The sequence below is a fragment of the Aspergillus welwitschiae genome, assembly GCF_003344945.1.
Source record: "Aspergillus welwitschiae strain CBS 139.54b unplaced genomic scaffold BDQ94scaffold_19, whole genome shotgun sequence".
Lineage (NCBI taxonomy): Eukaryota > Fungi > Ascomycota > Eurotiomycetes > Eurotiales > Aspergillaceae > Aspergillus > Aspergillus welwitschiae.
Window position 1 is genome coordinate 713853 of NW_020798713.1, and position 27506 is coordinate 741358.

General features: G+C 48.9%; 10 protein-coding genes across 10 annotated transcripts; 7 read left to right on the forward strand and 3 right to left on the reverse strand.

Moving 5' to 3' along the window:
* The first annotated feature begins 359 nt into the window (after positions 1-359).
* Positions 360-1751, forward strand: BDQ94DRAFT_43077 (RTA1 domain-containing protein). Its single transcript, XM_026775754.1, has 3 exons — positions 360-890; positions 947-1195; positions 1251-1751. The coding sequence occupies exons 1-3, from the start codon at positions 737-739 to the stop codon at positions 1694-1696; spliced, it is 849 nt and encodes a 282-aa protein (XP_026625578.1). The 5' UTR covers positions 360-736; the 3' UTR covers positions 1697-1751.
* A 463-nt stretch (positions 1752-2214) lies between these two features.
* Positions 2215-3344, forward strand: BDQ94DRAFT_160107 (RTA1 domain-containing protein; the record flags this gene model as incomplete). The annotated part of the gene is made up of 3 exons (XM_026769168.1): positions 2215-2368; positions 2437-2688; positions 2791-3344. 3 exons carry the CDS (start codon positions 2215-2217, stop codon positions 3342-3344), a joined length of 960 nt encoding a protein of 319 aa, XP_026625579.1.
* Positions 3345-3560: 216 nt separating this feature from the next.
* On the reverse strand, positions 3561-4694 carry BDQ94DRAFT_171305 (sugar phosphate isomerase/epimerase family protein; the record flags this gene model as incomplete). The annotated part of the gene is made up of 1 exon (XM_026771721.1): positions 3561-4694. The coding sequence occupies one exon, from the start codon at positions 4692-4694 to the stop codon at positions 3561-3563; it is 1134 nt and encodes a 377-aa protein (XP_026625580.1).
* A 2329-nt stretch (positions 4695-7023) lies between these two features.
* BDQ94DRAFT_145444 (family 31 glycoside hydrolase) lies at positions 7024-9050 on the forward strand. The gene has a single exon (XM_026766643.1). The coding sequence runs from the start codon at positions 7037-7039 to the stop codon at positions 8687-8689; it is 1653 nt and encodes a 550-aa protein (XP_026625581.1). The 5' UTR covers positions 7024-7036; the 3' UTR covers positions 8690-9050.
* A 124-nt stretch (positions 9051-9174) lies between these two features.
* BDQ94DRAFT_171307 (SUR7/PalI family protein) lies at positions 9175-10162 on the reverse strand (the record flags this gene model as incomplete). Its single annotated transcript, XM_026771722.1, has 3 exons — positions 9175-9456; positions 9520-9987; positions 10043-10162. The coding sequence occupies 3 exons, from the start codon at positions 10160-10162 to the stop codon at positions 9175-9177; spliced, it is 870 nt and encodes a 289-aa protein (XP_026625582.1).
* A 1084-nt stretch (positions 10163-11246) lies between these two features.
* BDQ94DRAFT_43104 (MFS transporter) lies at positions 11247-13295 on the reverse strand. Its single transcript, XM_026775755.1, has 3 exons — positions 12893-13295; positions 11648-12829; positions 11247-11581 (listed from the first exon to the last, which is right to left on the reverse strand). The coding sequence occupies exons 1-3, from the start codon at positions 13216-13218 to the stop codon at positions 11329-11331; spliced, it is 1761 nt and encodes a 586-aa protein (XP_026625583.1). The 5' UTR covers positions 13219-13295; the 3' UTR covers positions 11247-11328.
* A 1243-nt stretch (positions 13296-14538) lies between these two features.
* Positions 14539-15772, forward strand: BDQ94DRAFT_145448 (putative glyoxalase family protein). Its single transcript, XM_026766644.1, has 3 exons — positions 14539-14807; positions 14866-15068; positions 15205-15772. Exons 1-3 carry the CDS (start codon positions 14674-14676, stop codon positions 15279-15281), a joined length of 414 nt encoding a protein of 137 aa, XP_026625584.1. The 5' UTR covers positions 14539-14673; the 3' UTR covers positions 15282-15772.
* Positions 15773-15978: 206 nt separating this feature from the next.
* BDQ94DRAFT_179451 (MDR family MFS transporter) lies at positions 15979-18535 on the forward strand (the record flags this gene model as incomplete). The annotated part of the gene is made up of 7 exons (XM_026773382.1): positions 15979-16082; positions 16186-16415; positions 16464-16775; positions 16843-17366; positions 17415-17736; positions 17809-17951; positions 18023-18535. The coding sequence occupies 7 exons, from the start codon at positions 15979-15981 to the stop codon at positions 18212-18214; spliced, it is 1827 nt and encodes a 608-aa protein (XP_026625585.1). The 3' UTR covers positions 18215-18535.
* Positions 18536-19273: 738 nt separating this feature from the next.
* On the forward strand, positions 19274-21141 carry BDQ94DRAFT_179454 (putative choline transport protein; the record flags this gene model as incomplete). Its single annotated transcript, XM_026773383.1, has 5 exons — positions 19274-19874; positions 19937-20276; positions 20336-20610; positions 20673-20915; positions 20998-21141. 5 exons carry the CDS (start codon positions 19274-19276, stop codon positions 21096-21098), a joined length of 1560 nt encoding a protein of 519 aa, XP_026625586.1. The 3' UTR covers positions 21099-21141.
* A 3728-nt stretch (positions 21142-24869) lies between these two features.
* Positions 24870-26278, forward strand: BDQ94DRAFT_171312 (wax synthase family protein; the record flags this gene model as incomplete). Its single annotated transcript, XM_026771723.1, has 2 exons — positions 24870-25654; positions 25756-26278. The coding sequence occupies 2 exons, from the start codon at positions 24870-24872 to the stop codon at positions 26276-26278; spliced, it is 1308 nt and encodes a 435-aa protein (XP_026625587.1).
* Positions 26279-27506: the final 1228 nt, after the last annotated feature.

Sequence of the window (27506 nt, forward strand, 5' to 3'; positions counted from 1 at the left end):
GCGCGGATTCGCACGTCGTCACTTTGATAAACGCCTAAAGCCTTTCATGAACGCTGAGACGCGCCCTGTTGACCTCCCAAGCGAATTCAAGAAACAGCACTTCACTGTTCGGACAGATGTAATGGTGCAAGAAACGAAAAGTCTGATCAAATATTTTGCTACACCTAAGGGTCTGTCGCAATATCCAGCTGCCTAAACAGCCCTATAGTTACCTATAGGCTATTTTGGTTGAGCACTGGGTGGGTGAGGAGGATTCCAAAGCTCAAAACCTAGTGAACCCAATAATCTAGACCCTAACAAATTACAGAGCAATCTACGACTCCAGAGATGTTTTACAATTTGCTTCGGTGCTTATATGGGCAGATGCACCTACCAATGCCCGTGAAGAATAAGGAAGATGTGCGTGCCATCTCATCGGTGGAACCTACGATGCACTGGTCCGTGCATTCGGATTCTTTGCCTGATCAGCTCGTATAGGACGGACTAAGACTATAAAAAGCAATAAGACTGCAGAAAGCGGTTAACTCCACTACACACTAAGCCGAACATGGTTCAGCGTACGAAATACGATAGGCACAGTTCCAACTATCTCAACAACGGCCATTGAAGAATTCTCTCCACGCATAGAAAGTTTCAGGAGTCGCAGTCACTTAAGAAGTGAAATGGCCCAGTTCAATCCCAATCTCCGGCTTCCTTCCCGCCATCTCTATCTTAACCGGCTACGCTGCTTGCTATCATGGCTACCGGTTGGACAGCATACGCCTACTATCCCTCCGTGGGAGGCGCCGCGGTTATGATCATGCTTTTCCTGGCCGGCGTTATTGTTTTCACGTATCAGCTTATTCGAACGCGAGCATGGCTGACCATTGCGGCCTTGATCGGCGGATTGTGTATATGCCATGCTACACCCTGCCTCAGACCACTTCAGCTAACATTGGAATTGTAGTTGAGACAGTCGGTTATATCGGTCGCGCCATGTCCGGAAACCAATCCCCCAACTGGACGCTGGGTCCCTATATCATTCAGAGCACCCTTCTCCTCATTGCCCCGGCATTGTTCGCTGCCACTATCTACATGATCCTCGGCCGGATTATCGCCCTCGTGCATGGAGAACACCACTCGATCATCCGACTAAAATGGCTGACAAAAATATTCGTGGTCGGGGATTGTTTGTCCTTCCTGATGCAGTCGTCCGGTCCGTGATCCACCTACTACCAGCCGTCAATACTACAATATGCTGATATCCACAGGCGCCGGAATCATGGTCCAATCCAAATCCGCGACCGATAATACAGGCGAGAATGTCATCATCGGTGGACTTCTAGTGCAGATCATTTTCTTCTGCTTCTTCCTTGTGGTTGCCATCATCTTCCAACGTCGCATCTACCGACACCCTACCGTGCGCTCCGAATCGCCGATGATTCCATGGCGCAAGCACTTCTTCTCGCTGTACGCGTCCAGCTTCTTGATTCTTATTCGATCCATTGTACGGTTCATCGAGTATATCCAGGGACAGGAGGGATACGTGATTACCCATGAGGCTTTCATTTATGTCTTCGATGCGGTCCCCATGTTCCTGGTGCTGTGTATTTTGATCCGGTTTCATCCGAGTGAGATAAACGGGCTGCTGGGAAAGTCGAGGGTGGCAGCAGTGGGCTACGGGCTCCGGTTTGTCGATGTGTCTCCTGCAATGTAATGTATAGAGATATGGTGCAAGGATGGGATACATCCTAAGTGTATTATAGTTTGACAGATCATAGAAATATAGACTGCTTCTATATTTTCTTTACCCCGTGCAACTAACAAATCCGATATTGAGTCAGATGGGTCGCCCATCCATTATTCAAATCCAAGCCCAGCCAAAACCATTGTATACACAAAAAGGTGCACTTTACGTCGTTCCTTACTACATATCTTTAGCTACGTATTCTCACGGTATCTAGCCAGTAATAAGCTCTATATCTAGCGCAAGTAATGCATAAACGTAGCAAAACACACTACTCAAACAGGATAAGCAACCCCCAAACCGGCAACGAATACGAATACGAACACCACCTAAAAACAAAAACACCACCAACATCCAGCCACAACTACTACAGCCTAGATAGACTACTCCAAAATATCCCCTCACGTACCATAGATAAAGTAACCCCAAAATCACCATGCATCCCACCTCCACCTCTCACAAATTACACCCAACAATGAAATAAAAAGATGCCCTCAGAATACCGCCTCTACGAATACACCCCCTCCACCGCCGCCGCCATCACAGCAACCACCTGCTTCGGCCTCATTACGATATGCCATTTGATCCATTACTTTGCGCAGCGAACATGGTTCTTCACTCCGTTTATTATAGGGGGTATATGTATGGCGCTCCTCCTCAATTACGCATCCCAAATCACAGAGACTGAGTAAATATATATATATATATAGTCGAAACAGCCGGCTACACAGCCCGTATAATCAACAGCGAACAAGCCCCCCTCCAGTGGACTACAGCACCATATATAATGCAAGAGCTGCTTCTTCTCCTCGCCCCGTCCCTCTTCGCAGCGTCTATATATATGGTTTTGGGCCGCATTGTTCGCGTTTCAAAGGGTGAATCACAGTCCCCGATCTCGGCTCGCTGGATAACAAGGGTTTTTGTTATCGGGGATGTGCTTGCTATTTTGGGGCAGGCGACTGGTTAGTTTCTCCTTATTATTGTATCTTTCGTTTTATGAATGTTGAATAATCGTTTCTTCATTTATGACCATGGATGGAGTGCTAACCATGATGGTATACCAGGCGGAGGAATTCTTTCCCAGACATCATTCTCCTCCACAACCTCAGATTCCAAATCAAATAAATCCCGCCAGAAACTTGGTAATTGGATAATCATCGGTGGTCTCATAGCACAGATTATCTTCTTCGGACTATTCATTCTCGTCTCAGGGGTGTTTGATGCGCGGATGACACGGTCTCCCCCGCCGCCGCGGAGCCGCAGAAGACATCGTCATCGGTATCGTCGTCGTCGATATCCCCCATGGCGCCAGTTACTTAGGGTGCTGTATGTTGTTGATGTGTTGATTATAGCGCGCTGCGTGTTCAGGGTTGTGGAGTTTGCGCAGGGAAGGGCGGGAGTATTGCAGAGGAAGGAGGTGTGGATGTATGTGTTTGATGGGCTGTTGATGTTTTTGGTTATGGTTGTGTTGTTGGTTTGGCATCCTAGTCGGCTTGGGTGTGAGAAGAGGGAGGGGAGGGGGAATGATGTGGAAGGGGGGAAGAAGAAGAGGAGAAGGAGAAGGAGTTCGAGTCATCGGAGAGTGAGGGGATGGGTTGAAGGTGGGGGTATTATTTAGATTTCTAGTCGTCGCTATGTGTTGGATAGATAGCTTGGATATGTTGGCTGTCGGGGGCATGTTGATTATGAAGAGTAGTGGCTTGCTAGTGTCTCGTAGAAATGCTTAGGTTGTGTTGGAGAAGTATCGGAGTATGATGGGTTGATCAAGCGCTAAATATTTCCATAGTTGTTATATACTGGTAGTGTAGATATTTGACACAGTCAAGCTGCACGGCTATAGACGGCCCTGCCGCATGGGCCGAATTCCCTGCTGCCACATCTCCCAATACGCCGGAACTTGAGGGATTGCCTCTGCCAGCTTGCGAAGACCTGTCATTCCTCGCTCCGCATGTACAGGGGCAACATCATCACCCGGAACATTCAACGAATTGTTAAACACCTCCAGGGACATTGGTCCCTTGTATCCAGTCGCTACCACAGCGGCAGCAACCAGATGAACTGGCATATACCCCCCACGCTCTGATTCAAACGGGAACAATCGATGCCCGCGTGACCATGGTAGCAGCGCAGGTATCTTGGGATCTGTCGGAGGGAGAAACTTCTTAGGATCCACACGCTCCGCGTCACCCACCTGGAAGAAGAAGATGCGGTCTCCAGGCACGGAAGCCACGAGGGACGATAAGGACGCACAGAGCACATCCGTGGACTCCTCCACGGTGGAATAGATGCGGCCATGACCTGCGGGATTATACGGATCCGCATATTCAACACCCAGCACGTTGTATGCATCGATTATAAGTCCAACGTTGGGACGATTTGCCATTCTCACAACTTCCCAGGTGGACGCCCAGGTATTTCGCACAGCCCAGGAAAGACCCTCGTAGCCGATGCGCAGCATCGGGCCGCCGTCTGCATCGGAGTATGCCTTGGCCATGTCGCCCAGCTCTGCGAGATCGCGTGCGACAGTCTTCAGGTCGGAGGTAACGCCAGTATCGGTACGGATATTCGCACACATGAAAACGAGGTCGGTGTCAAAGGCACGCATGAACGGGAAGCGCTTCGCAACAAGGTCCAACGTGGCTCGTCGCTCCGCTGGATCCTTGATACCTTCGATACAGCGTAGAGGTTGTGTGCATGCGATACGCATACCTAATGTCTTGACTAGATCGCCGAGCTTACGGGCGACCCGCAAGTTGTCAGGGGTTGCTTCCCAGAGTTGGTCACCGGGAAGTCCATGTTCCTCGAGGTAGGCTGCCCAGCACTCGTCGAAGAGGTCGATCCAGCGGTAACCAGCTTTCGCTGCGGCTTCGAGGCGGGGTTGAAGTTTATGGTGTATGGCGTTGCCGAGAGAGAGAGTGGCAATGCCAAACTCATTGGGGATGGAGGTAGGTGGCCAGGAGATAGGCATGATGGCTGTATGGAGCGATGGAGGGGTGTGCTTATGAGGAAGAGAGGAGTGGAATACTCGGGTGACGAAAAGAAAAGCAACGAGTCATCTTTGGCCCGGATAATCTTTCAGCACCAAAGTGTGGGGAGAAGGCTTTCCCGTCTGGGGTGGCTAACCCCTATCCCCGCGATGATCATCAAGAAATTCTGGGGATATATGCTGGGGTATGAATACTTAGCCTCCCCCAGGTCCTGAGCCACATCCAGGCCTCGAAGATTGTACCTCTGACGTCAGCGATGCACTGATCCCATGGATGTTGTGAAGTATGCCACTATTCACCCTTGCGAGGGGCTGTTGTGCTTTCAGGTCGTTCGTGTTGCGCACTTGCGACAGGCGAGGTACATAAACACCTTCCTTACTCTTACCTGGAAGATGTGTGAGGGCGACATGAGATAACCTTCCCTGGTTGGTTACGGATGAAGTTGTTTTGTGGTGTCGACAGGGGCTGTCGGCATCTTCCGCTGTCTCCGAGGTGGGAGTAAACTTTATCCCCCCGTGAACCGCATTTGCCTGTCCATGCTCAGTCATGGAGACCTAGAGTGTTTTCCGGTGTTATGTTACTTTGTCCCAATGCCTTTTCTCTCCCTAAGCGAGCGAATGGCCCTTCCCTGTCCGATTAATCGAAGTGCCTCCTCACCACTAAGTAGCCTCATCTAGGATCGGACCAGCTAGACGCATCGGTCCTTGGTTGAATCATGCCAATCCCGGCCCGGAAATGAATGGATGGTCTATTTCAATAATTGACCACCCCGGAAAACAAGCCTGCGTTCCCATTCTGCGCGAACCGGCCGCTAAGGCCTGTTCAAAAGGCCTCGGGGTCGGAAGAACCGGCACCGCAGGAATTCAATGCGACCGATGCAAGGACACGTCAGATCTGCATGGCGGATTGAAGATTCCCCGCCACTCTGGAGCGAGCAATCCCGGCGGGATGCCATTACTGTTAATCCTGGAATAATGTAAGGCACTGCTTCGGTCAGCTCCGTGCGGCGTGCAGATCGCCATTTGCCAATAGTCCGTATGGGTCCCAACAGCTGGGTAGGTCGGCCATGAAGACGGGCCATGATAATGAAGATTCTGTCTGGCGAGAGTGACAGCAGACAGGAAATTGAATAGCGTAGTGCTTTCCCTTCGCAGTGGGAAACAGACCCTGGATCGATCTCCACGACGAGGGTCAACAACAATGTGGATCTCATCCCATTCTTCCCGGCTTCCCTCCCCCGTCATGAGCCCTTTTTGGTACATAACCCTTCCTTGACTGATAGGACAAGCACGAGTCTTGAGAGCATGGAATGATGGGCCTGGCCAAGCCATCCTCTTTCTTGCCCCCTCGATGTTCACTGAGGGTCACATCACATTGGCCATCCCAGACATCATTGGGCTTTCTCCCCCTCCGCCGGAAGGGTCGTCGGACCAAGTGGATCTTCGCCCGCTAGTTAGTGAGTCTGTTAACCCGTTCTCGACTTCTCTCCGCATCTCAATCTCCACAGCCCATTCCATCATCCCCGGCTAGCATCTCCCACCGTTGGAACACTACTGCATCCCCTCGTACGACCAATTCCTTCCAAACTATGGCCTGTTCAGCTGGTAATAATGCAATTAGCCTAATCGGCTAAATCTCGGGGCAATGACTATTTAAATCGTCATCGAAGACATCTTGATAGCACTGAGCACTTGCCCCTGCATTGACGGAACGCGGGCGTCAATTCTTTTGGCCGTATCATGAATTCCAAATAGAAGGCCCAAACATGTACTTCTCTTCCTTCTTGGCCCTAGGGGCCTTGGTTCAGGCTGCAGCAGCAACCTATTTTGCCCCCAACTCTACCGGTCTTCGTATCCAGCATGGCTTTGAGACGATTCTTATCCAGCCATTTGGGTACGACGGATTCCGTGTGCGCGCATGGCCCTTCCGTCCGCCTTCGGGTAACGAGATCAGCTTCATCTACGATCCCCCGATCGAAGGCTATGAGGACACTGCGCATGGCATGAGCTATGACACCGCAACCACCGGCACGGAGCCTCGCACCTTGCGCAACGGCAATATCATCCTGCGCACCACCGGCTGGGGTGGCACCACAGCCGGATACCGACTGTCCTTTTATCGCGTCAACGACGATGGAAGTGAGACCCTTCTCACAAACGAATATGCTCCGCTGAAGTCTCTCAACCCCCGGTACTATTACTGGCCGGGACCCGGGGCCGAATTCTCAGCTGAGTTCTCTTTCAGTGCGACGCCGGATGAGCAGATCTATGGTACGGGCACGCAACAGGATCATATGATCAACAAGAAGGGCTCCGTAATTGACATGGTCAACTTCAACTCCTACATCCCTACCCCGGTCTTCATGAGCAATAAAGGCTATGCCTTTATCTGGAACATGCCAGCTGAGGGGCGTATGGAATTTGGCACCCTCCGGACCAGATTCACCGCCGCGTCCACGACGCTTGTTGACTATGTAATCGTCGCCGCGCAGCCGGGCGACTACGACACCTTGCAGCAGCGGATTTCGGCCCTCACAGGACGGGCCCCGGCCCCGCCTGACTTCTCGCTTGGATACATCCAGTCCAAGCTACGATATGAAAACCAAACGGAGGTGGAGCTGCTGGCTCAGAACTTCCATGACCGAAACATCCCGGTGTCCATGATCGTTATTGACTACCAGTCCTGGGCTCACCAGGGTGATTGGGCGCTCGATCCTCGCCTGTGGCCCAATGTCGCGCAGATGTCGGCGCGGGTCAAGAACCTCACCGGCGCCGAAATGATGGCATCGCTATGGCCCAGTGTTGCCGACGACAGCGTCAATTACGCAGCCCTGCAGGCGAATGGCCTTCTCTCGGCCACGCGCGATGGACCTGGTACCACTGACTCCTGGAACGGATCATACATCCGGAACTATGACTCCACCAACCCCTCGGCGCGGAAGTTCCTCTGGAGCATGCTGAAGAAGAACTACTACGACAAGGGTATCAAAAACTTCTGGATTGACCAAGCTGATGGCGGAGCGCTGGGTGAGGCGTATGAGAACAACGGACAGAGCACGTATATCGAGTCCATCCCGTTCACCCTGCCGAACGTGAACTATGCCGCTGGTACGCAGCTCAGCGTGGGTAAGCTGTACCCCTGGGCGCATCAGCAGGCGATTGAGGAGGGGTTCCGCAATGCAACAGATACCAAGGAAGGGAGCGCATGCGATCATGTCTCCCTGAGTCGGTCTGGGTACATTGGATCCCAGCGGTTCTGCAGCATGATCTGGTCTGGAGATACTACATCCGTTTGGGACACCCTGGCAGTGCAAGTAGCCAGTGGACTGTCCGCCGCAGCAACAGGCTGGGGTTGGTGGACGGTCGATGCCGGTGGCTTCGAAGTCGACTCGACTGTTTGGTGGAGTGGAAACATTGACACGCCCGAATACCGGGAGTTGTATGTGCGCTGGCTGGCTTGGACGACTTTCCTGCCATTCATGCGCACTCACGGTAGCCGGACCTGCTATTTCCAGGACGCCTACACCTGTGCCAATGAGCCGTGGTCCTATGGTGCAAGCAATACACCCATCATTGTCTCGTACATTCATCTGCGCTACCAGCTGGGTGCTTACCTGAAGTCCATCTTCAACCAGTTCCACCTCACAGGTCGGAGCATCATGCGCCCATTGTATATGGATTTTGAGAAGACCGACCCGAAGATCTCCCAGCTGGTGTCGTCGAACAGCAACTACACGACGCAACAGTACATGTTTGGCCCACGTCTCCTGGTCTCGCCAGTGACCTTGCCGAACGTGACTGAGTGGTCCGTGTATCTGCCGCAGACGGGACAGAACAACACCAAGCCTTGGACATACTGGTGGACGAATGAAACGTATGCTGGAGGACAGGTCGTCAAGGTGCCTGCCCCCTTGCAACATATCCCCGTGTTTCATCTGGGATCGCGCGAGGAGCTTCTCTCGGGTGATGTATTCTAGGGATTCTTCGATTCAGATCAGTGACAGGATAGAAAGTCTATGAGAAGACTTAGCACATTATGAATATCAGCCGTCTTACTTGGACGCAATCTTAGTTGGAGTGGATGCTCATGAGATTCAGGAAAGGTAGAAGCATGTAATAAAGAAAGCCTGGAGGGAAGAGAATAGCCCGAACGTTGTTGCTGACAGGTGACTGGCACGTGTTGCCTTCAATTCCACAGCCAACACTCCTCTTGTGCGGTACAGGACACACAATCCATACGTGTATTCTACCTCAATAGCTCGTCTACCACTATCAGTAGCATAGTATGCATCTCAGACTGCCGGTAATAGAAAGTGCTAAATCCACTTCAAAACAGACTACATAAATGATTTAGGACACTTATGATACAGAACACGTCCATGCAGAATATCCCAATGCACATAGTAGTTACAAGATTACAAGGACCAACAACAACACAAACAAAGACAATCAGCCCGCACAATCAATCAGCTCCTACCAGCGGCTTCTGCTCCGCCGACTCAGGTGGGGCCTGCTCATCCCAATCACACCGGCAATGCTGGGCACGATAGCGGAGAATAGCAGCGAGACTATTCGCCGTAGTAAGAGCTTGCAGCACCGCAGCTGTCCAGACCATTCCCATGAACGAGGTCCCCGTCGTCGCTGACACGCCATAACCATTACCGGATTTGTTGATCAATTTCACAAATTCCGTGGTAATGACGCTGGCGATGATGGAAGCAATTGCGAAGCTGAGAAGGCTCACCTGCATAGTAGATACGACATTAGCAATCTATGACGATGCCAGGGGCTATAACTCTATACTAACCAGGAAAGCAAGGAATTCAATACTAGATGGAGGGATGTCAAAATCAAAGCTAGATGCCGAGCTTCCGGGGTACATGGGCGGCCTGCTACTTTCCGACGCTCGCGCACACACGACCGTCCAGATGCGGATTCCAATAGCTATAGCGGATGTGGCAGTTCCAAGGATCAGAAGCAGGACCATCGTTGTGTTGGTGGGAGCTAACGCCTCGAAATCGTCTGTTATCCAGGACGGCCAGCTGTCTGGGGATAGACTGCCTGACGGGGTGCCCAAGGCTTTTGTTATAGCTTCACCAGGGTTGAAGGTGAACAGCACGCTGCGGTCGGAGCAGTCAACGATTTCGGTTTTGGTTGTTGTGGCGTTGGTGGTCTCGTCTGATACATATATCTCCTGATACCCAGTGCAGTAGGACATGGTGTAGATGGAGAAATAATCGGGGGCACCCTGTCCACCGGCACCTCCTGTATGTAACTAGTGAAGAGGGCATGAGTGATAGAAGGTATAATCGGAAACATCGTCAACTTACAGTTAAGAGGTCTGCCTGGGGTAGAAACTGGCGCTGGCTGCCAGCGAAGAGAGAGAAAATGCCTAGCAGGAAAGCAACGCAAGAGCCGATACCAGGCAGGAAGATCTGGAGACAGCCCATGATGATGTCTATGGTTAGTTCTCTCTTGGACCAGTATACTAGCGGGTACGAGGGTAGATGTGATTGCAGATTTCCCTCTGCCGAATCAATAAGGGATAGACGCGTCTCTTCATGAGGCAATAGACACGATATAAAGAACGAGTCATGCCTCACACAAGGCGATACTGCAGAAAAGGAAGATCTTATACAGCGAAGATAGCTGGCTTGTAATGGCCGTGCTATTCAGCAGACACTGTCTCACTTCCATATTCGGCTCCCAGCCACCGAATTCTGGGAATGCTTAGCCATGCTTCTATGAGGGCGCATCGCCAGTGACCCAAACCCTTGGTAAATTCTGCCGTACGCAGGTAGGGGTTACGTAGAGACTTCATCAGGGAGAGAGCAAGGTCTCCGGATCTAGTCCCAGCCACGCAATTTGTAGTCCTGCGCGATGAGTCTGTGTGATCAGGTATCATAGGAGCACATTGCTTGTACGCCCACCGTAGATGCTAGGTGGAATGGTGATCAGAACCGGCAATGTTTCGATTCGCCCGGGCCCCAACCCAATGGTAGATTAGTACTCCATTTAGTTACTGGGTCACAAAGAAACTCAATATCACTTAAGAAGAGACGTTGAAGGTTACTCCCGTCACTCGGAGCCAGCCGAGAAGCATGGCAAGCTTGTCCCGGGAAATCCTCCGAGAGGTACATTCCCTGCACCACTGACTGGTATGCAAAAAGCACCCAGGAACCCGGAACCTCCATATAAACTCAGGTTACACGAGGATTCCCCAGATACACTCAAATATGCTGTTACAGAACGAGAAACAGGTTTCGAGGCTCCATACTGTTATTTGAGTGGTCGGATCTACCTTCCGAGTCGCTATGTTTCAGAGGTGGAAACTAGCAAAGTCATCGACGGAGTTCTAGACAGACTATAATAGCATCTTATGTTAGTCGCCCCGTCGAGGCCATTTCGGGGACCCGTCTAGACAGGCGCATGAACGGCTATGCTTGTCAACGTCGAACTTGCAGCGTTCGGTCGAGACCCGGGCTAACATTCTTCACCGTTTAAATAACGGATTTGTAGAGTACGGATGCAAATATGGGGACTATGTTATCTAGTCTAAGTTGTGTCTATCATTGTATTATATCTACAGCAAAGCCCAGGGTTGATCATTATTAATCTACGCCTCTTTGATATCTTCTTCGGCAGGCGGCATCAAATCCATCACAGGGGCCAATTTACTCTTCTGCCGAAGACGGCCACCAAAGAGGTAGAACATCAACGGAATGGGAATCATTACCACAGCAATGCATCCCAGCAATGTGCCGGCCCATTGAATGCCCAAATTGTTGAACATTTGTCGCGTGAATAGAGGAAAGACGGCACCCACCATGGATCGCATCATGGTATTTGCCGCAAAGGCAGACGCCGCACTGCTTAATTAGCATGTAATCCAAGGGTCACTATAAAAGGGATATGGGGGTATTGAAGGCACTCACAACTTCGAGTACGTATCTAGGATGTAGTTGAAGCACTGCATGAAGATGGAAGTCAAGCCAAATCCTACGGCCACACCAGCAGCCGTGGGTGCCATCCAATGAATGTTACTGTTCCATCCAGTCCAACCGAACCTGCTCCGCTTATCAGTATTTCCACCGAGTCTGGCGTTGTACACATGCGTGGAGAGAATCATACCAGAATAGTCCACCAGCAAACACCGCACCACCCACGATGCAAGGGGGGAGACGCCATTCGGGCACCGCAACGTAATTGTTGGCCGCCAACTTCCGCGAATATCGTCCCGACAAAGACAGAACAAACGTGCTACCGGCGATTTCACCAATGATAAGGCCAATAAAGGCAACCCTGCGGTACCACCGGTCATGCCATAGGTACCTTCGAAGATGATCGGATAAGCTTCCAGCAACGCATAGGCCAATCCGTAAATGAATGACATGTAGAGGGTGAGCAGAAACGCAATGGGCTCGGTGAACAGAATCAGGAACGGGCGCGCCAGGTTCTTGGTAACCAATTCTTTGAAATCAATCTCCAGTTCATCCTGACGGGCGTGGATGCCCCAATTCCGTGTCTGGCGCCGGAGAATGGCTGCCTTTTGAACCAGAATGATTGGGGCATAGGTCTCTGTAGTAAAGAACACTATTAACGCGAGACAGAAGAACCCAACTATGGCAGGGACGTATAGCGTCCATCGCCAGCCGAGATAGCTTGACGCGGTGTATCCACCGATGAATGGGGCTGTGAAAGGACCGGTAAACACCGACATAGTGTACATGGCAATAGCAACACCACGTTGGTGGTTGTTGAAGACGTCAGACAGGCTAGCAGGCACCAGAGCAATGATACTGGCCGCACAAAAACCCGCAAAGAAACGGCACAGCATCAGGGTTTGGGTATCCTTGGCGGTGGCAGTAGCTATCATGAAGAGGTCGAAGCCGAACATCCCAAGCAACAGCGGCCATCGCCGGCCAAGCAGCTCGGAACTAGGCGCCCACACTGTTGGGCCGGCCGAGAACCCTAGGACATACAGAGTCGTTCCCAGGGCCGCAACTTCCTCACCAAAGCCGAACTCTTTCTCGGCACCTGAAGCCGCGGTTGCAAACACCGCACTGCCGTATGCGGTCACTAGGGCACAGGAGGTGAGAAGTGATCCAAGCATGACCCTATACGGCATCAGCAACCGTTCATGTCTATACACGTCCGACAGGTGAGTTGTGTTGCTTTACCTCTTCTTCATGGGCCAGTTATGGGGATGCATCGGATCATCCGCTCCTTCGAACTCGACCACATATGCCTCGGAGTCCGGTAGAGGCGGGGGATACGGCTTGCCCGCCCCAATAGGCAACCATTGGTCTTGTGGTATGCGACTTCCGCGAGATCCGACTGTCAGTTGTTGTTGGAGACGATAGGTGTTTATTCGCTCGAGCTCGATACTGTCATTGCCGGGGGGTCCGCCCTGCGAGTAGCGGCGACGGGATAGGGAGACACCGTCCGCTATGGACGAGGAATCGTCGGCTTTGGCCCGGGCTGAATCATGATGGAATCGATCCATGATTCACGAATCACCTACACTTTGGGCGGACGAGGGGGCTTGAGAACGGCACGAGTGTCAGCTAGCGAACACAGGGCTTATACATGGTACTAATATTAAATATGATAATGGTCTGGTTGGCCCCAGGAAGGCCCTGCAAATTTTCGCCGCTCATTTTTTTTCCTTCTTCTCACCCAGCTTTGGGCGGAAACCAAACCAAATGCTCTAGTGGGTCATCAAGGAAGAGCATCGGCCACTCAGCCAGAAGCGTTTAGATCCACCGAGTCGGTGGATAGAGGATTCCCTGGGGCTGTCCCGGATAAGACGGAGCAGACATGGCGCTATGCATATACGACCTGGTATAAGCCTTGATGCCGGACCATCAGATTCGGCTAGATAGCTATCAATGTTCCTGCCTGGGCCATGGGTAGTATCTTGAGTCCGCCCGGGAAGTAAAATCAGCCAACTTTAAAATTCGGGCAGTGGCGGAGCCGAGAGAAGTGGTCGGGAAGTTCAAACCGGGTCTCCAGGCCATGGACTAGGCTCTCCGGAACTCGGACGCATATGATTATGGCGTTATTGAGCATTCCCCATCGCCTGGGGAGTAGCTATATTGTAGTGGGCTCAGCCCGACTTTTCTCGCCGGGATGATTTCCGTCGAAGAAAGATATCTGTGGAGGACATGAAAGACCTAGACGCGACCCCTGCTTGCATCCTCAGTATCTGCTGGACCGCCATCTGTACCTTTGAGTCACTGTCAGTAAGACAATCATCTGATGCCTACGTCAGACGGTGAGATGGCATATGGGAGAATAAGTAACTATAGCGACGTGATTGATTGTGGTGATGCCCGCCGGCAAAGCAAAAAAAAGGGGAGGTGCGGAATGAGTTCCGCTGCCGACCGGCAATCGGCATCCCACTGGTTTGGATTTGTTTGATTATAATCAAAGTGAATGGCAACGGGACATGCTTTGTGCAAGGTGGAAGACGGTCGGGGTTCTCGATCACTGCCTGAACTAGACTGTCATCCTCGTGAAGCATGAAGCCAAAATTTTGCCCTCTGGAAAATGCAATAATACCATCAATCTCCTTCATGAGCGGACTTTTGACCACGGACTAACTAGTTGACTGGATGACCCCAAAAATGGCATCAGATCAAAGATTTCGAACTTGCGATCGAGATATGATGGGTGCAGGACATGTTTGTGCGGATGGTGGAGAGATATAACACAACTAGTGCTATCTACCTGTCTTTCGCAGATAGATCAATAGTTTGGTAGTACTATTGGTGGTGGCATCAATCTACCCCGCGGGGAAACCAACCCCTCACCAGCCAGGAAATCAGATTCCGATCCATCCATCAACAATCACCACGCCGGGTATTGATCCTACGTCTTCTTTATCTGTTGCTGCACCCCCCGCACCGCATCATTTGTGGTCTCAAAGAACGAAACGAGATCAACCAACTGTGCCAATATGATTACTGGTCTCCACCACGTCAACATCCTCGTCCCGGAAGGCACCCTGGACCGGGCGGAGGAGTTCTACACAAACACCCTGGGTCTGCCATCAGCCCCAGTTCCCCATCTACAGAAAGGAACTCTCCTATGGTAGGAAATCGATGCTCACGCTTCGATAAGATGGACCAGTTGTGGTTAATTTAAGTAGGTTCAACCTGACGCCGGATGGCAGTCAGCAGATTCATGTAGCCTTTGGGTCGAACAGCGATTTACATTCCGACCGTCACGCTTGCCTGAAAGTCGCGTCGCTGGACAAGCTATTGGCCCTGCAGCAGCGCATCTGGGAACATCATCAGAGAGGGGGTGATGCTGCCCCCTTGCACGCTGATAAGCCGGGGGAACAAAACTCGGGTATGTTATTCTTTCCCTTGCTCTTCCTTAGCTCCTCAAAAGCAGTATCTCTCTGAGCGGATGCGGCCGCATCGTGCTGTGTTAGATGGCTTGGTCTCACCATAATAGCCTGCTAATCGTGAATCCCTCATTGTAGGCGCCCAGGGCATCGAATATCCGAGCCGCTTTTTTGCCAGGGATTTTGCAGGTAACCGGCTGGAATTCACCTTATGACACGAATGGACAAGTTGGACGAGACTTTCTTTTCATCTTATATACCTGAGGAATGGGGATGAAGTTTTAATGGAACATTAAACATGCATCTCCTGAGTTCTGCAGTACCTTTTCACTGCACACTCATATAAACGCCCCGATTCAAGACTCCGTTCGTGACCTTTCTTGTCAATTCTGATGGATTTAGTGAGCGGGTGCGAGACGAAGTGATTGGCCTGAGCAACGTATTGGCTTTCCTACTTCCCCTGTCAAAGCAAGGACATGGCGACAATCCATCGAATGCACCTAATCCACATTATTCCGGCAATGTTATCGCCCAGTGCATGGTAAGAGTGGCTCAGAGGTGATAAGGCACACCCATCTATGAGTAGAGCTTGTAGAGCTCAATGAAATCTGAATTGAAAGATTGAGGCATGGAGAAATCGGGGTCTAGTATGTCGAACTACAGGGGAAGACCAGAGTTATATGTTTCAACAGCAGTTCCTTCCCGGAAGAATATTTATTAGTAACCGTAGTAAATCCATTTTCCGGCGTTGACACCGCCCCTCGAGGGATCTGCAGCAGCAAGACTCGGTACCGAGGATTACAGCAGCCCCCCTTCAGATCTACTACGAAGTACCCATGAAGATGGCATTGTTCACATATCTTGGAGTGTGTTATGCTCTCTGTGTCCTTGTTGGGAAAACTACCAAATGTCATGATTGTTGCAAGACACCTGGGATACATAGTTGCTGGCTACTGGCCTATTGTGCTCGCTGTCACTGTCACTGCCGATGGTGGAGCCTCGCTACGGCAGAGCGGGTACGTGAGCAAGATCCTTACGCTATTGCGCCATGGCCGCTACACAGTACAAGCCGGACCCCACAGAGGGGCCCGTGTGTCGGTGGTGTTTATCTATTGCCAGGTACCCAGAGGGGCACAAGCAAAGATCTTCGAGCTGTCAATTCAGAGACGGAGCTGAAAAGGCACTCGAACCAGCCATGCGTGCTTCCTCCGAACGATCCTCCACCGATGCCATGGCCAGAGACGAACCTGACACAATGGTGCCCACACCGCACGAGGAGCAGCCCTTGCTGCGTCCCGATGCTGAAGCCCTCTGGAAGCCACCGGTAGGCTTCGTTTGGATCCAACTAGGTTTGTCGATGGTCAGTTCGTGACATGAGGGGTCTAACACAATTACAGCCATCATGTCGAATGTGTTCCTGTCTGGTTTCGACGGCACTATCACTGCCTCAACCTATGCTGTAATCAGCTCCGAATTCAACGCAGCCAATACCGCCTCGTGGCTCACAACTTCCTACCTGATCACTAGCACCGCATTTCAGCCACTATACGGTCGCTTCTCGGACATTTTCGGTCGCCGAACCTCCTTCTTTACAGCGACAATCACCTTCATGATCGGCTGTTTGGGTTGTGGGATCGCTAAAGATATTGTCCTTCTGAATCTGATGAGAGCGCTGACCGGTATTGGCGGTGGAGGCTTGATGACAATGGGTATGCACTCGCAAATATCCCCTTTCTCACTTGTCAATCTTCCAGAAGAGAGACTAATGTGATCCAGCCACTATTATCAACTCAGATCTCATCCCCTTCCGTCGTCGCGGCATGTATCAAGCCGTACAAAACGTTCTACATGGATTTGGGTCCATCTGCGGCGCATCGTTTGGAGGGACCATTGTCGATTCAGTTGGGTGGCGCTGGTGCTTTCTGTTACAAGTACCGGTCGGGCTTCTAGCTCTGATTACCGGTCATCTTGTCTTGAACCTGCCAACCCAGGACAAGTTTGCCAGCGAAGGCAGGAGTCTGCGGACAATCTGGAAATACGTAGATCTGTCTGGAGCTTGTGCTCTGATCGTTGGTCTTTCAACACAGTTGGTGGGTCTAAGCTTGGGTGGAAATGAGCTCCCCTGGTCCAACGTGTGGGTGATCTTGTCATTCGTGGCAAGTATAGTATCACTGGGCCTTTTCGTACTCATTGAGGCAAAGACAACTGCAATCCCATTGATTCCCCCTCGAATGTTGAAAGGTGTTCTGCCTGTTGCTACGCAGGTTGCCAATGTCTGCGTGGGAATGGCTGCCTATGCGGTGAGTGACCCTGATATCGGGTACCCAATTCATTGCTGACCGTTAAAGTTCCTTTTTACGCTCCCATTATTGTTTCAGGTAATCCTTTTGGATTCCCCTTCTAAGGCAGGTGCCCGACTTGCCGTACCGTCTCTTGCTACTCCGATTGGTGGTGTGATTTCTGGCTATGTGATGTCGCGCTGGGGTAAATTGGCCTACCTAGTCCGCACAGGCTCGTTTCTCATGTGCATTGGCAACATACTTGTGATGCTCCTTCAGTTCAATGACGCAGAGTGGAAGTACTACGCGGCCATGATTCCCGCCAGTCTTGGCCAAGGCATCACTTATCCAGGCATCTTGTTCACGTTCCTTGCCGCATTCGATCACGCCGGTATGAGCACCTTTCTGCCACTTTCTTCGCCAGAGATATCTTGACTGAACAATTAAACTGACTGATTTGTAGACCACGCAGTTTCAGCGTCTACTGTCTATCTGGTCCGTTCGATGGGTACGGTGTGGGGCGTCGCCATTACGTCCACCATTATCCAGAACACCTTGCGCTCAGGCCTCGCTGAGGCCTTGAGTGGAATACCAGACAAATGGAAAGTAACTCTCCTTCCAATGGACTTACTAATACCCCGAAACAATGGCTGATCAGTATTATGCTACTCGCACAGGTTATCGACGACATCAGACATTCAGTGTCTGCCATCCATAGTCTGCCGCCAGAGATCCAGCTGGCTGCGCGGATGGTCTATTACCGGGGTATACGCCTGTCATTCTTGGCGTCAGCGTGTTTCGGATTCGTTGCTGCTACTGCAGCTCTATTCACTCGCGGAAAGGGCCTCCATCGCTCCAGCGAGGCGTAGATCATGCGTATGTCGCACACTGACTCGCTTAACAGACAAGCCATCTGGAATGCGGTCCGCCCAGTACCTGGATGAGATGCGGGGCCGAAGTGGCGACTCTCGGGGAAGGTAGGTCTGGTGGACAAATGATCGCCAGCTTCAATTTTGGAGGACTCGGCTTCGCAAACTTAGAATTAGACAAAAGTCAATTAGCTCATGAGAGGAGGGGAGAGGCTTTTGGTTTATGACCACCCATACGGGGTGATCTGTTGGACTGACCAGGCAGCTGACTGGTTATGAAGGAGACGTCCAATCCCAGAAAAAGCACAGACTATAATAAATACACTCATTTTGGATTCCCGTGCATTAATATCCTTTGATTGCCCGCTCCGGCGTGAGTTCTAGATGATCGATTGATCCCATGTGCCCAGCAGGATCCATTCCGCAATGCGGAGAAACCCCGTCTACCGAGGGAACCTACTCTGGAGCAGCTCCCCTTTCATGGATCACCGCAGTGGAACACCAATAGAAGCCATAGACGCCAAAATCCCTCTGCCTGGATATTGCGGGGAAGTTCTCATTCTGACAGGCCCGGCGGCGAGTCTGGAGATATAGGGCAAGCTCCACGACACTATGCCATGGTTAGCCGCATTTCCCCCGCACGATCGTCGACGATCATATCCAGTTCATGAACAATTCCGCCTTAGTTCCGCTATAATGAACGTTCCTAACCTTAATCTGGGGTTGGTCTTGCTTTTATCTCCCTCTTGGTTGGACGGGGCGTGATAACAGGGCTCGGAATTCGATAAGCGTTCCGGGATATCTTGGGTATCAGCCATCAGTCATCCCTATCGGGCCTGGATGAACAGGATGAATCAAGGAAACTCAGTCCCCACCGCTTTGATCTTATCGACCTGCGATGCTTGTCGAAATCGAGGCTTACAGCTGTCAAGGTCCCTTTTAGCTGTGCGGAGCTAAGGTTATACTCGTAGGAAGAAGGATTAATAAGACGGATGGTCCTCCTCTCAAAACATATTGTTTCCGCAGTCCCTCGTCACACAAAGAAGAACATAAGAGACTATGGAGTCGGACAATACTAAGGCCTCGCCCCTCAAATCAGGGTATGCCGCTTCGGCAGACCCTGAAGTTGACATGGACAAGGGGCAGGTTGCCCTTGCGGGTATCCCGGACATGCACCTGAAGCGAAACTTCAGCATCGTCAGTATAATTGCCCTGGGGTACAACAATACAAATAGTTGGGTGGCTATAGCCACGAGTTTTGCTATTGCAATCCAGTCAGGCGGTGCAGTCTCTCTCCTGTATGGCATTCTGCTGGTTACTGCTGCCATGTTCTGCACGGGTGTGACTTTGGCAGAGCTGGCCAGCGTGTACCCCACTGCTGGTGGCCAGTACCATTTCACATCCATCCTGGCGTCTAAGCGATGGAGTCGCGGATTGTCTTACTTCAGTGGCATGGCCGCAGTGTTTGCGTGGGTTACCCTTGGGGCCTCTATTGCACTGGCCGGAACAGAGGCACTCTTGGCCATCGTCATCCGATGGCAGCCATCATATGAAGCCCAAAGCTGGCACTATTTCCTGGTATATCAACTGCTGAATGCAGTAATGGTCATCTACAACATCTTCCTAACCAACAAGACTCTCTGGGTATACAATTTAGGGTGTTAGTTAGCCCCCTGCCAATTCACACGAGGCAATACTAATATCTTGCTTCTCCTCGCACAGTCATTCTATCCATTTCAACCTTCCTTGCCATTATTATAGCCTGTCCTGTACGCTCCTCCGCACATGTCAACACCTCAAAGACTTGGAGTCAGTTCGTCAACGGCTCAGGCGGCTGGCCGGACGGCATCTCCTTCTTGACGGGGCTTTCCACGCCTCAGTTCATGTTTTCCGGACTCGACGCAGCACTACACCTTGCAGAGGAATGTCTCGAGCCTGCTCGTATCGTACCAAAGGCTCTGCTTGTCACAGTGATCGTGGGGCTCCTGACAGGGTTCCCCTTTGCCATTGCCATCCTATACAGCTATGATAATATTGAAGCATCCCTAACCACACCGACAGGGTACGTATACGCCCCAGATTCATGTACAGAGTGAAATATTAACGCGGAAATGTGCCCAGATTTCCTATCTACTTCATCTGGGAAAAGGCCACCCGCTCCCCAACAGCTGCAACAGTCTTCATGGCTGCACTGTTCGTCGTTTCTTTCGTTGCACTAAACGCAGTGCATCAGACCGCCTCCCGGCTTACATGGTCCTTTGCTCGTGATGACGCTCTGTTTTTCTCCTCTCGTCTCTCCTCTATACATCCTACCCTCGGAGTTCCCGTTTGGGCCATTCTTCTGGATGGCGCAGCAGTGCTACTAGTCGGGATTGTCTATGTCTGCTCGACAACTGGTGAGCCTTCCTTTACCCACGCATACACGAAATAAAAGGGAGAGTTTGGTTTTGACACACAGCAATAATAGCATTCAACGCCTTCATCAGCACCACCGTCGTGGTAGCCCAAATCTCCTACGCCATCCCAGCTCTTCTTCTCCTCTTCGGCGGGCGGAGTCCGCAGTACCTTCCCCCAGATCGCCCATTCAAGGTGCCCAATATGCTCGGATATGTTTGTAACGTTGTCTGCGTTATCTGGGCTATCATCCTGACGATTTTCTTTTGCTTTCCGACGGAATTTCCCGTTACGGGGAGTAACATGAGTACGTGTTTCCCTTTTTCCCCCTATTATCTATCTGCTTTGTGATGATGCAGGTGATTTGCTAACGCGTATATAACGTTCAGACTACGCTTCAGTAGTGCTAGTCGTCATGTTGATCCTAGGTGTAGGGAACTGGTTTGCTTACGCGAAAAGGCATTATCATGGGCCACGATTGGATATTTAGTTTTGGTGAAGGACACTTTGATTCATGATTGATGACTAGCTCCAATTGAATATTTTCATTGCAAAGGATAATTCACAGTAGTTGTTCTTCAGAATCGTGTCAAATTTCGGGGCAGTATCATTATATAGACAAGGGATTCATATAAATGCCCACTTCCATCAACAGGGATTTTATCCTTCACCTTTACTCACACGAGGAAAGCACCTACCTAGGCAAATACCACAGACTCATCATAGTGATGTGATATACATACCGTCGGAACGATTCCGAGCCCAACCGTTCGGTAAGTGGGGAGGAAGGATCATTGGACGGGGATGGATTATGTGTTGGATAGTACTCCGCACTCCCCGGCCAATTGATCCAATCTAATCCGATAAGATAGATAATAATTATCTAGTCTTAAGTGCGTTTTGTAATTACCGTGGGGATGCGGTAGTTATCGCTTATCGGCTTCCTTGTGGGAATGGGACTATTATTGAAAGTAGTCTACGAAGAAGAGATATGTTGTTGGGCGTTGGTGGTTTCGTCGTGTGCTGTATGAATAGCAAATAGAATCTTATCAACAGCCAAGAACAGTTGGTATGGATAAAAATATCATTCATAGCTACAACTCCACGACCACAACAACAACAGGTTATTGTAGTAAAAGCTAATACCATGCATTATCCCTAGAATACCACAAGAATAGACCAGTCACTGTTTCTCATTCTGAAAGAATGAATAGTATTTCCAAACGAGCTGCTGTGCTTGGAGCAGCTTGCCATCTGCTACCTATCTTATTGTACAGATTTCCGCTAAACGCTGCTTTTCTCAGACTTACACAACTGCGGACATAGTTCCCTGCCTGGTAGTTCTAATACTATATTTCCTAGTTTGTAACAAAAATGATGCTTCTTATGCTCTTTCTTCTCCAGGATTGGGGTGATTACTTTGCTGACGTAACTCCATTGCCGGATAGTGGACTGCCTCTGTAGACGGGGAGTTGCATGCTTCCAGCAGTATGCACTTGTATGAGGGGGAGGAAGTAGTGGAGTTGAAAGAGTTGAATGTTGATACGGTAAGTCTTTTCTTAATTCATTTTTTTTCTTCTTCTCTTCGTTTCCTTCCTCGAGAAACGGTCACGGTAGAATTTGCTAAGAAATGGGAAATGATGCTGCAGGCACGACTACGCTGCGAAAGACAGATGCTATTCCGACTGCCTTGTGTCACAAGCGGTGGTGTTGTGGTCCGAGCATATCTGTATCCGTTGCAGGATGTCAAGAAGGAAGGGAATGGGTCAAGACTAGTAGAGGCAATTGCGGGATTGAAGGAGGGCAGCTCACCAGGCTTTCACTTCTATAAGCGCGCGGCGGTGTGGCAAGGGCTGTGAGTGAGTATTTACTTTATGGGAGTGGGGATGAAATAAGGTAGATGTGTCGATGTAAGAATCGGTTGAGATATGATGAAGACTATGTTCTAAATAAGTTTATTTTAGAGTAGCGGTGCTTTCTCCTTTCTACTGTATGCGTATTCTCACCTTTGAAGATTAGCAAACTGAACAATAAGCTAGGTCTATTCATCTTACTCATTGATAATGATCGAAGAACAAAATTCCAAGAAGAAAGCGTTATCATAACACTGCAGACACAGTATATACTATATGATATAATAGTTCACCGGTAATTTCCAAGACTGTAATCCCATACTACTTCACAATACTAGCTACTATTCTTTTGTATATTGAGACAGCACGGAACTGATTAGTCTCCAATCTACCTTCCTGCCGATCTTGCAATTCAGTACTAGCCACTATTTCTTTTACCAAAAGTGGAGCTGTCCAATGAAAGGAGCCTTGGTCAACGTATGTTACACTGAGTTCTTGGACAAGTGAAACACAACCACCGGCTAGATTCTTGGCCTTCGCAGAATCCACGTTTTAATATAACTCGTCAGCCAAGGTTAATGCTGGAACAAGGGACAAGGCATATATCCCTCGTAACATACTCCAAGCCCTTGGCACAGCCAGGTATAACCGGAATCGTTTGCCCTGGGCTACCTCAACCTTTGCATGGAGCTTCCAGTGGATATATTTTCACTCAACATATACTCTGTAGCTCACAACCAACACCCTGATTCCTACCGGTGGGTCCTCTGGTTATCTGATAAGATCATTTGCACATATCTGAACCCCTGTGGGTATGCGCTATCCCTCATGTGTATTGGATATGTCTCTCATGACTGGATCTTTTCGGCAATGATATGCAGATATGAGAGCTTCTTACAACTTAGTGATCTCTCTTGGATTTCACCTTTCCTTGGCCCTATATATCTCTCAACGGGTTCTTCATTATGTGAATATACCAATTACGATTTCATGATTTGGGAAGTCGATGAGGCCGTTGAGCAACTTGCTCAGCCCTTGGAGTCTCAACTGCTTGTCTTTCGGCATTTCAAGGAAGCACTAAGTTATATCGACGGAAAACCCTGAATAATCATCTAAATTACCTGGTTCTCCAATCAGCAGCGATAGCCCCTCACTTAATATCGTACAGGCTAAGAGCTAATGCTAGTAGTGGAATGACATCGGAACATACACTCCCACCATCCATCTCTTATAATCAGAGGGGAAGGGGTATTCCAAAGCGGTTAGCTATAAATTGGACCTGAACTTCAGCTCAGGATTCACACATGTTGCTCACAATCACACTCACCTTCCCACATCCCACATCATTGCACACGCGCCCCGTTCACTATCCCAACCAACAAAATGGAATACCTGGATCTTCTTCCTCGCAGTGTTCGCAGCTGTCTCCAACGCCACATCCGTGAACTTGAATCAAGAGTGCGAAGCCAGCATTAACACACCCATTGAGGGACTGGAGAAGCGCTGTGTTGGCGGTAGTCCACCCCCTTTCTTTCGAACATCCCCTACTCCGGCATCGAAGGACATAAATGCTGGCTTGAGATATGACAGCGGGGCTCTCGTGCACTACCGGCTCTGATTGCTGCAGTAGCGCTTGCCGTAAGCTTACCAGGCGCTGTCTTGGTCCTTGAACTAGAGCCTAGGTTGGTGGGATGCATATTTCCTGCCACGGATGTCCGCAAGGTAAACTGACCGACTTTGTGATTTGGAGTGGAGCGCTCGACGCGGACTGAGCTTGTTGCATTGACCTTACGGACTATCTTTGGATATTATGTGGTGATGCTCGGATAAAAGCTAACTGAGCGCAATTAAGCAAGTATCTAGAATATGAGAACTGATATGCTTCTTGTTGCTATCTTTGTTGCGGGCTTGCATATGAGTACAGTGGAGAACAAAAGAAAATTCAGCTGTAGTGCCTCCCATTCACGACTGTCCATTACCTCGTGTGGAATGGCCTTAGTATACCAGATACTAGAATAAATATATTTTCTTTTCCCCTTAAGGACTTTTCTCCTCCAATTATATCCTGCCATATACTTCACCTCGGGGATTAATCTGTGATGAAATCTCCTTGTCAGGGCAGAAAGCCTGTGAGGGATTGTCCACTAAAGCCACAAGAATACCTCCGAAACACTCCGTCTCGCATGCCGATCATTCCACTTCTCAAAGGACTTATCTAACTGTTCTATCATATTGCTTTTTCTTTCCATTCAGCTCAGGAAATTAAATGAACTAGCGGTGAAAAGGGGACTTACAATTAAAAATCAAATTCTTAATCACTATGGACCCGAGACAGTCTCATACGTCAACTCTACTACAATTTCTTATTCTTCATGCGCACACCCACACCAATCGTGTCCGAAACCATCATGGCCGGATACTATCAACCAGTTTCAAGACTTTCCTTCATAGGCACCACGCAAACCTTGATCCCCCCAATCGTGACCATAGTTACTCCGAAGGGATCTCATCTGCGCTACCTGACCATCCTATTCATGATATGGATTTTCACATTGATGCTCTACCCTGTTGAAAAGCAACCATATATAACAACCTTATCTGCTTGCGCCGGCGGCTTCGGCATTATCACAGCTCTCGACATCCTGTTACTCAACCCCAAGCAAGCAGCAGACTTTATGAGTGACAGTACTACCAGTAATAATAGAACAACAAACAAAATCACGCGCTTCATCTCTATCTTTCGAGCCGCCTTAGAATATCAGATTAATGCCCGGAAGATCAACACCCCCAGGGAAGCAAAGAACACACCTTCCCTGCCAAGATATTACGCCCAGGGAAATGGCTCAAAGTCTATCCCAAGAAACAAATTTTTGGTCCGCGAGACTGCCATCGCGGCGTGGCAATATCTGGTTCTGGATATCGCGACCATGCCGGCTATCAAGATGGCCTTGAGCAAACAACAAGAAGAACAAGACCTCTCCGCTCAAGTCCACAAACCCTCCCCAATAGAGCAGTTAATAGAGCAAGTCATCGTGGCCATAGTCGCTTGGCTCATTATATCACGAATCCTGATGAGCTTCTACTATCGCATGATTGCAGTGATCAGTGTGGCCTTGAGGCTTGAATCACCCGAAAAATACCCGCCGTTATTCAATAAAATGGCTGACGCTTATACGTTACGAAATTTCTGGGGGTAAGATAGCACTGCACAATTCCCATAGCTCCCTCTTCTTTTTTTTTCTTTCTTTTACACCACTTCAACTTGGGTACACATAACACTAACACACAGCAAAGAAAATTCTGGCACCAAATTCTCCGAGTCACCTTCACGGCCGTGAGCAACTTCATCACTCGAGATATACTCGGCCTGGCTAAATTGTCCTTACTGGAACGATATACCAATGTGTTCTGCGTCTTCTTTTTGTCGGGTGTTCTGCACCTTACGATGGATGTGATAGTATTGGATTGCACCGTGCGCGAGTCTGGCTCGATGGTGTTTTTCTTGTCTTTCGTGCTTGGGTACATGGTTGAAGATGGTGTCCAGGCTGTGTGGAGGAAGTTGCAAGGTTCCCAGGATGCTGGGAGTAGTAGTGGTAAAGAGCCAGAGGTTTGGAAAAAGGCTCTTGGGTATGTCTGGGTTTCGACATTTCTGACGGTCATGTCGGCGGTGTATTTCGAGCCGGTGCGAAGGCGACCGGAGAGGCAGGTGGGTATGATTCCGTGGAGCGTTGCGGAGGTGATCGGGGTTGAGGTTATGGGGGGGTTGGTTGTTGTGGGTGGGGTGGTTTTGATGGTGGTTTATAAGGTTGAGGTATAATATTACAAGTAGTACGGCAGCGCCTCCGGCGCTGCTTACATAATACTCGACAACACAGATACCCAGTGTAATGGGTAACTGGCCAGTTGTTGTTAGCATTTGTAGAAAATATAACAGTCAGAGTATTACCTTTCTAATATAAATTATATAAATTATAATATAATTTTTTAATATTACTATTAATATGAATCTTTTTACATAATCCTATTAACTATAAATGATATAAATATCTTATCTAATCCCATGTAGCGCAAGTCTTAGAAAGAAGTATTATTAAATCAGATATTTTACTAAAATTAATTCTGATCTGTTATATATAATTAGTTATTATTTTTATTAAATATTAATAGCTAGTCAGATAAGCTGTATTTAATAATAAAATTTTATTAAGTAAAATTTTTTTTTTATTTTTTTTTTATTTCTACTTAGTATATTTCTATTTATTATATTCAGAGTATTCTGTAGCTTATTTATAGTAGAAGTATCCGGAGCAGAGGCTTTAATAATAATCTTAACAGAAATATATATTATATTTATTAAAAATAAATATAGTATTAGTAATAGTCATATAGTTTTCAAGAATTTATATTAATTAGAGATATATCTGTTTCATTTATTTAAGAACTGGTAGATTATTTTAATAAGTATAAATACTTAGATAGAGAGCTCTGGATACTATCTATATTTATTATTTATAAATAACAGCAGTTACTGGAAGTAGAGAGAGTAGTAGAATCTTCTATATTATAATTAATATTAGAAGTATATAATATATTAATTAGCTGAATATAGATTATATACTATTTTTTTTATAAATAGAAATTAATAAAGTATCCAGATATCTGAAGTATTTATTTTTTATAGGAGATCTGCCATTTTTTCTATCTTAGTATATCAGATATTATATATATAATATAAAATATTATATAAATACTGATATGTCAAACCCTAGGATCGCTTCCCTGTCCCAGTTAGCTTAGCCCCGTTGGTATACATACCGCCGAACTACGTCGAGGTGGTATGGACTGATGACTATCAAGAAATAACTGGATCATAGATAAGAGAAAAGAAGTAAGACTGAATAGTACCGCACAGTTATTTATAAATAAATATAAATGAGCATTCTGTAGCTAAGTGTCAAACCCTAGGATCGCTTCCCTGTCCCAGTTAGCTTAGCCCCGTTGGTATACGTACCGCTGAACTACGTCAAGGTAGTATTGACTGATGA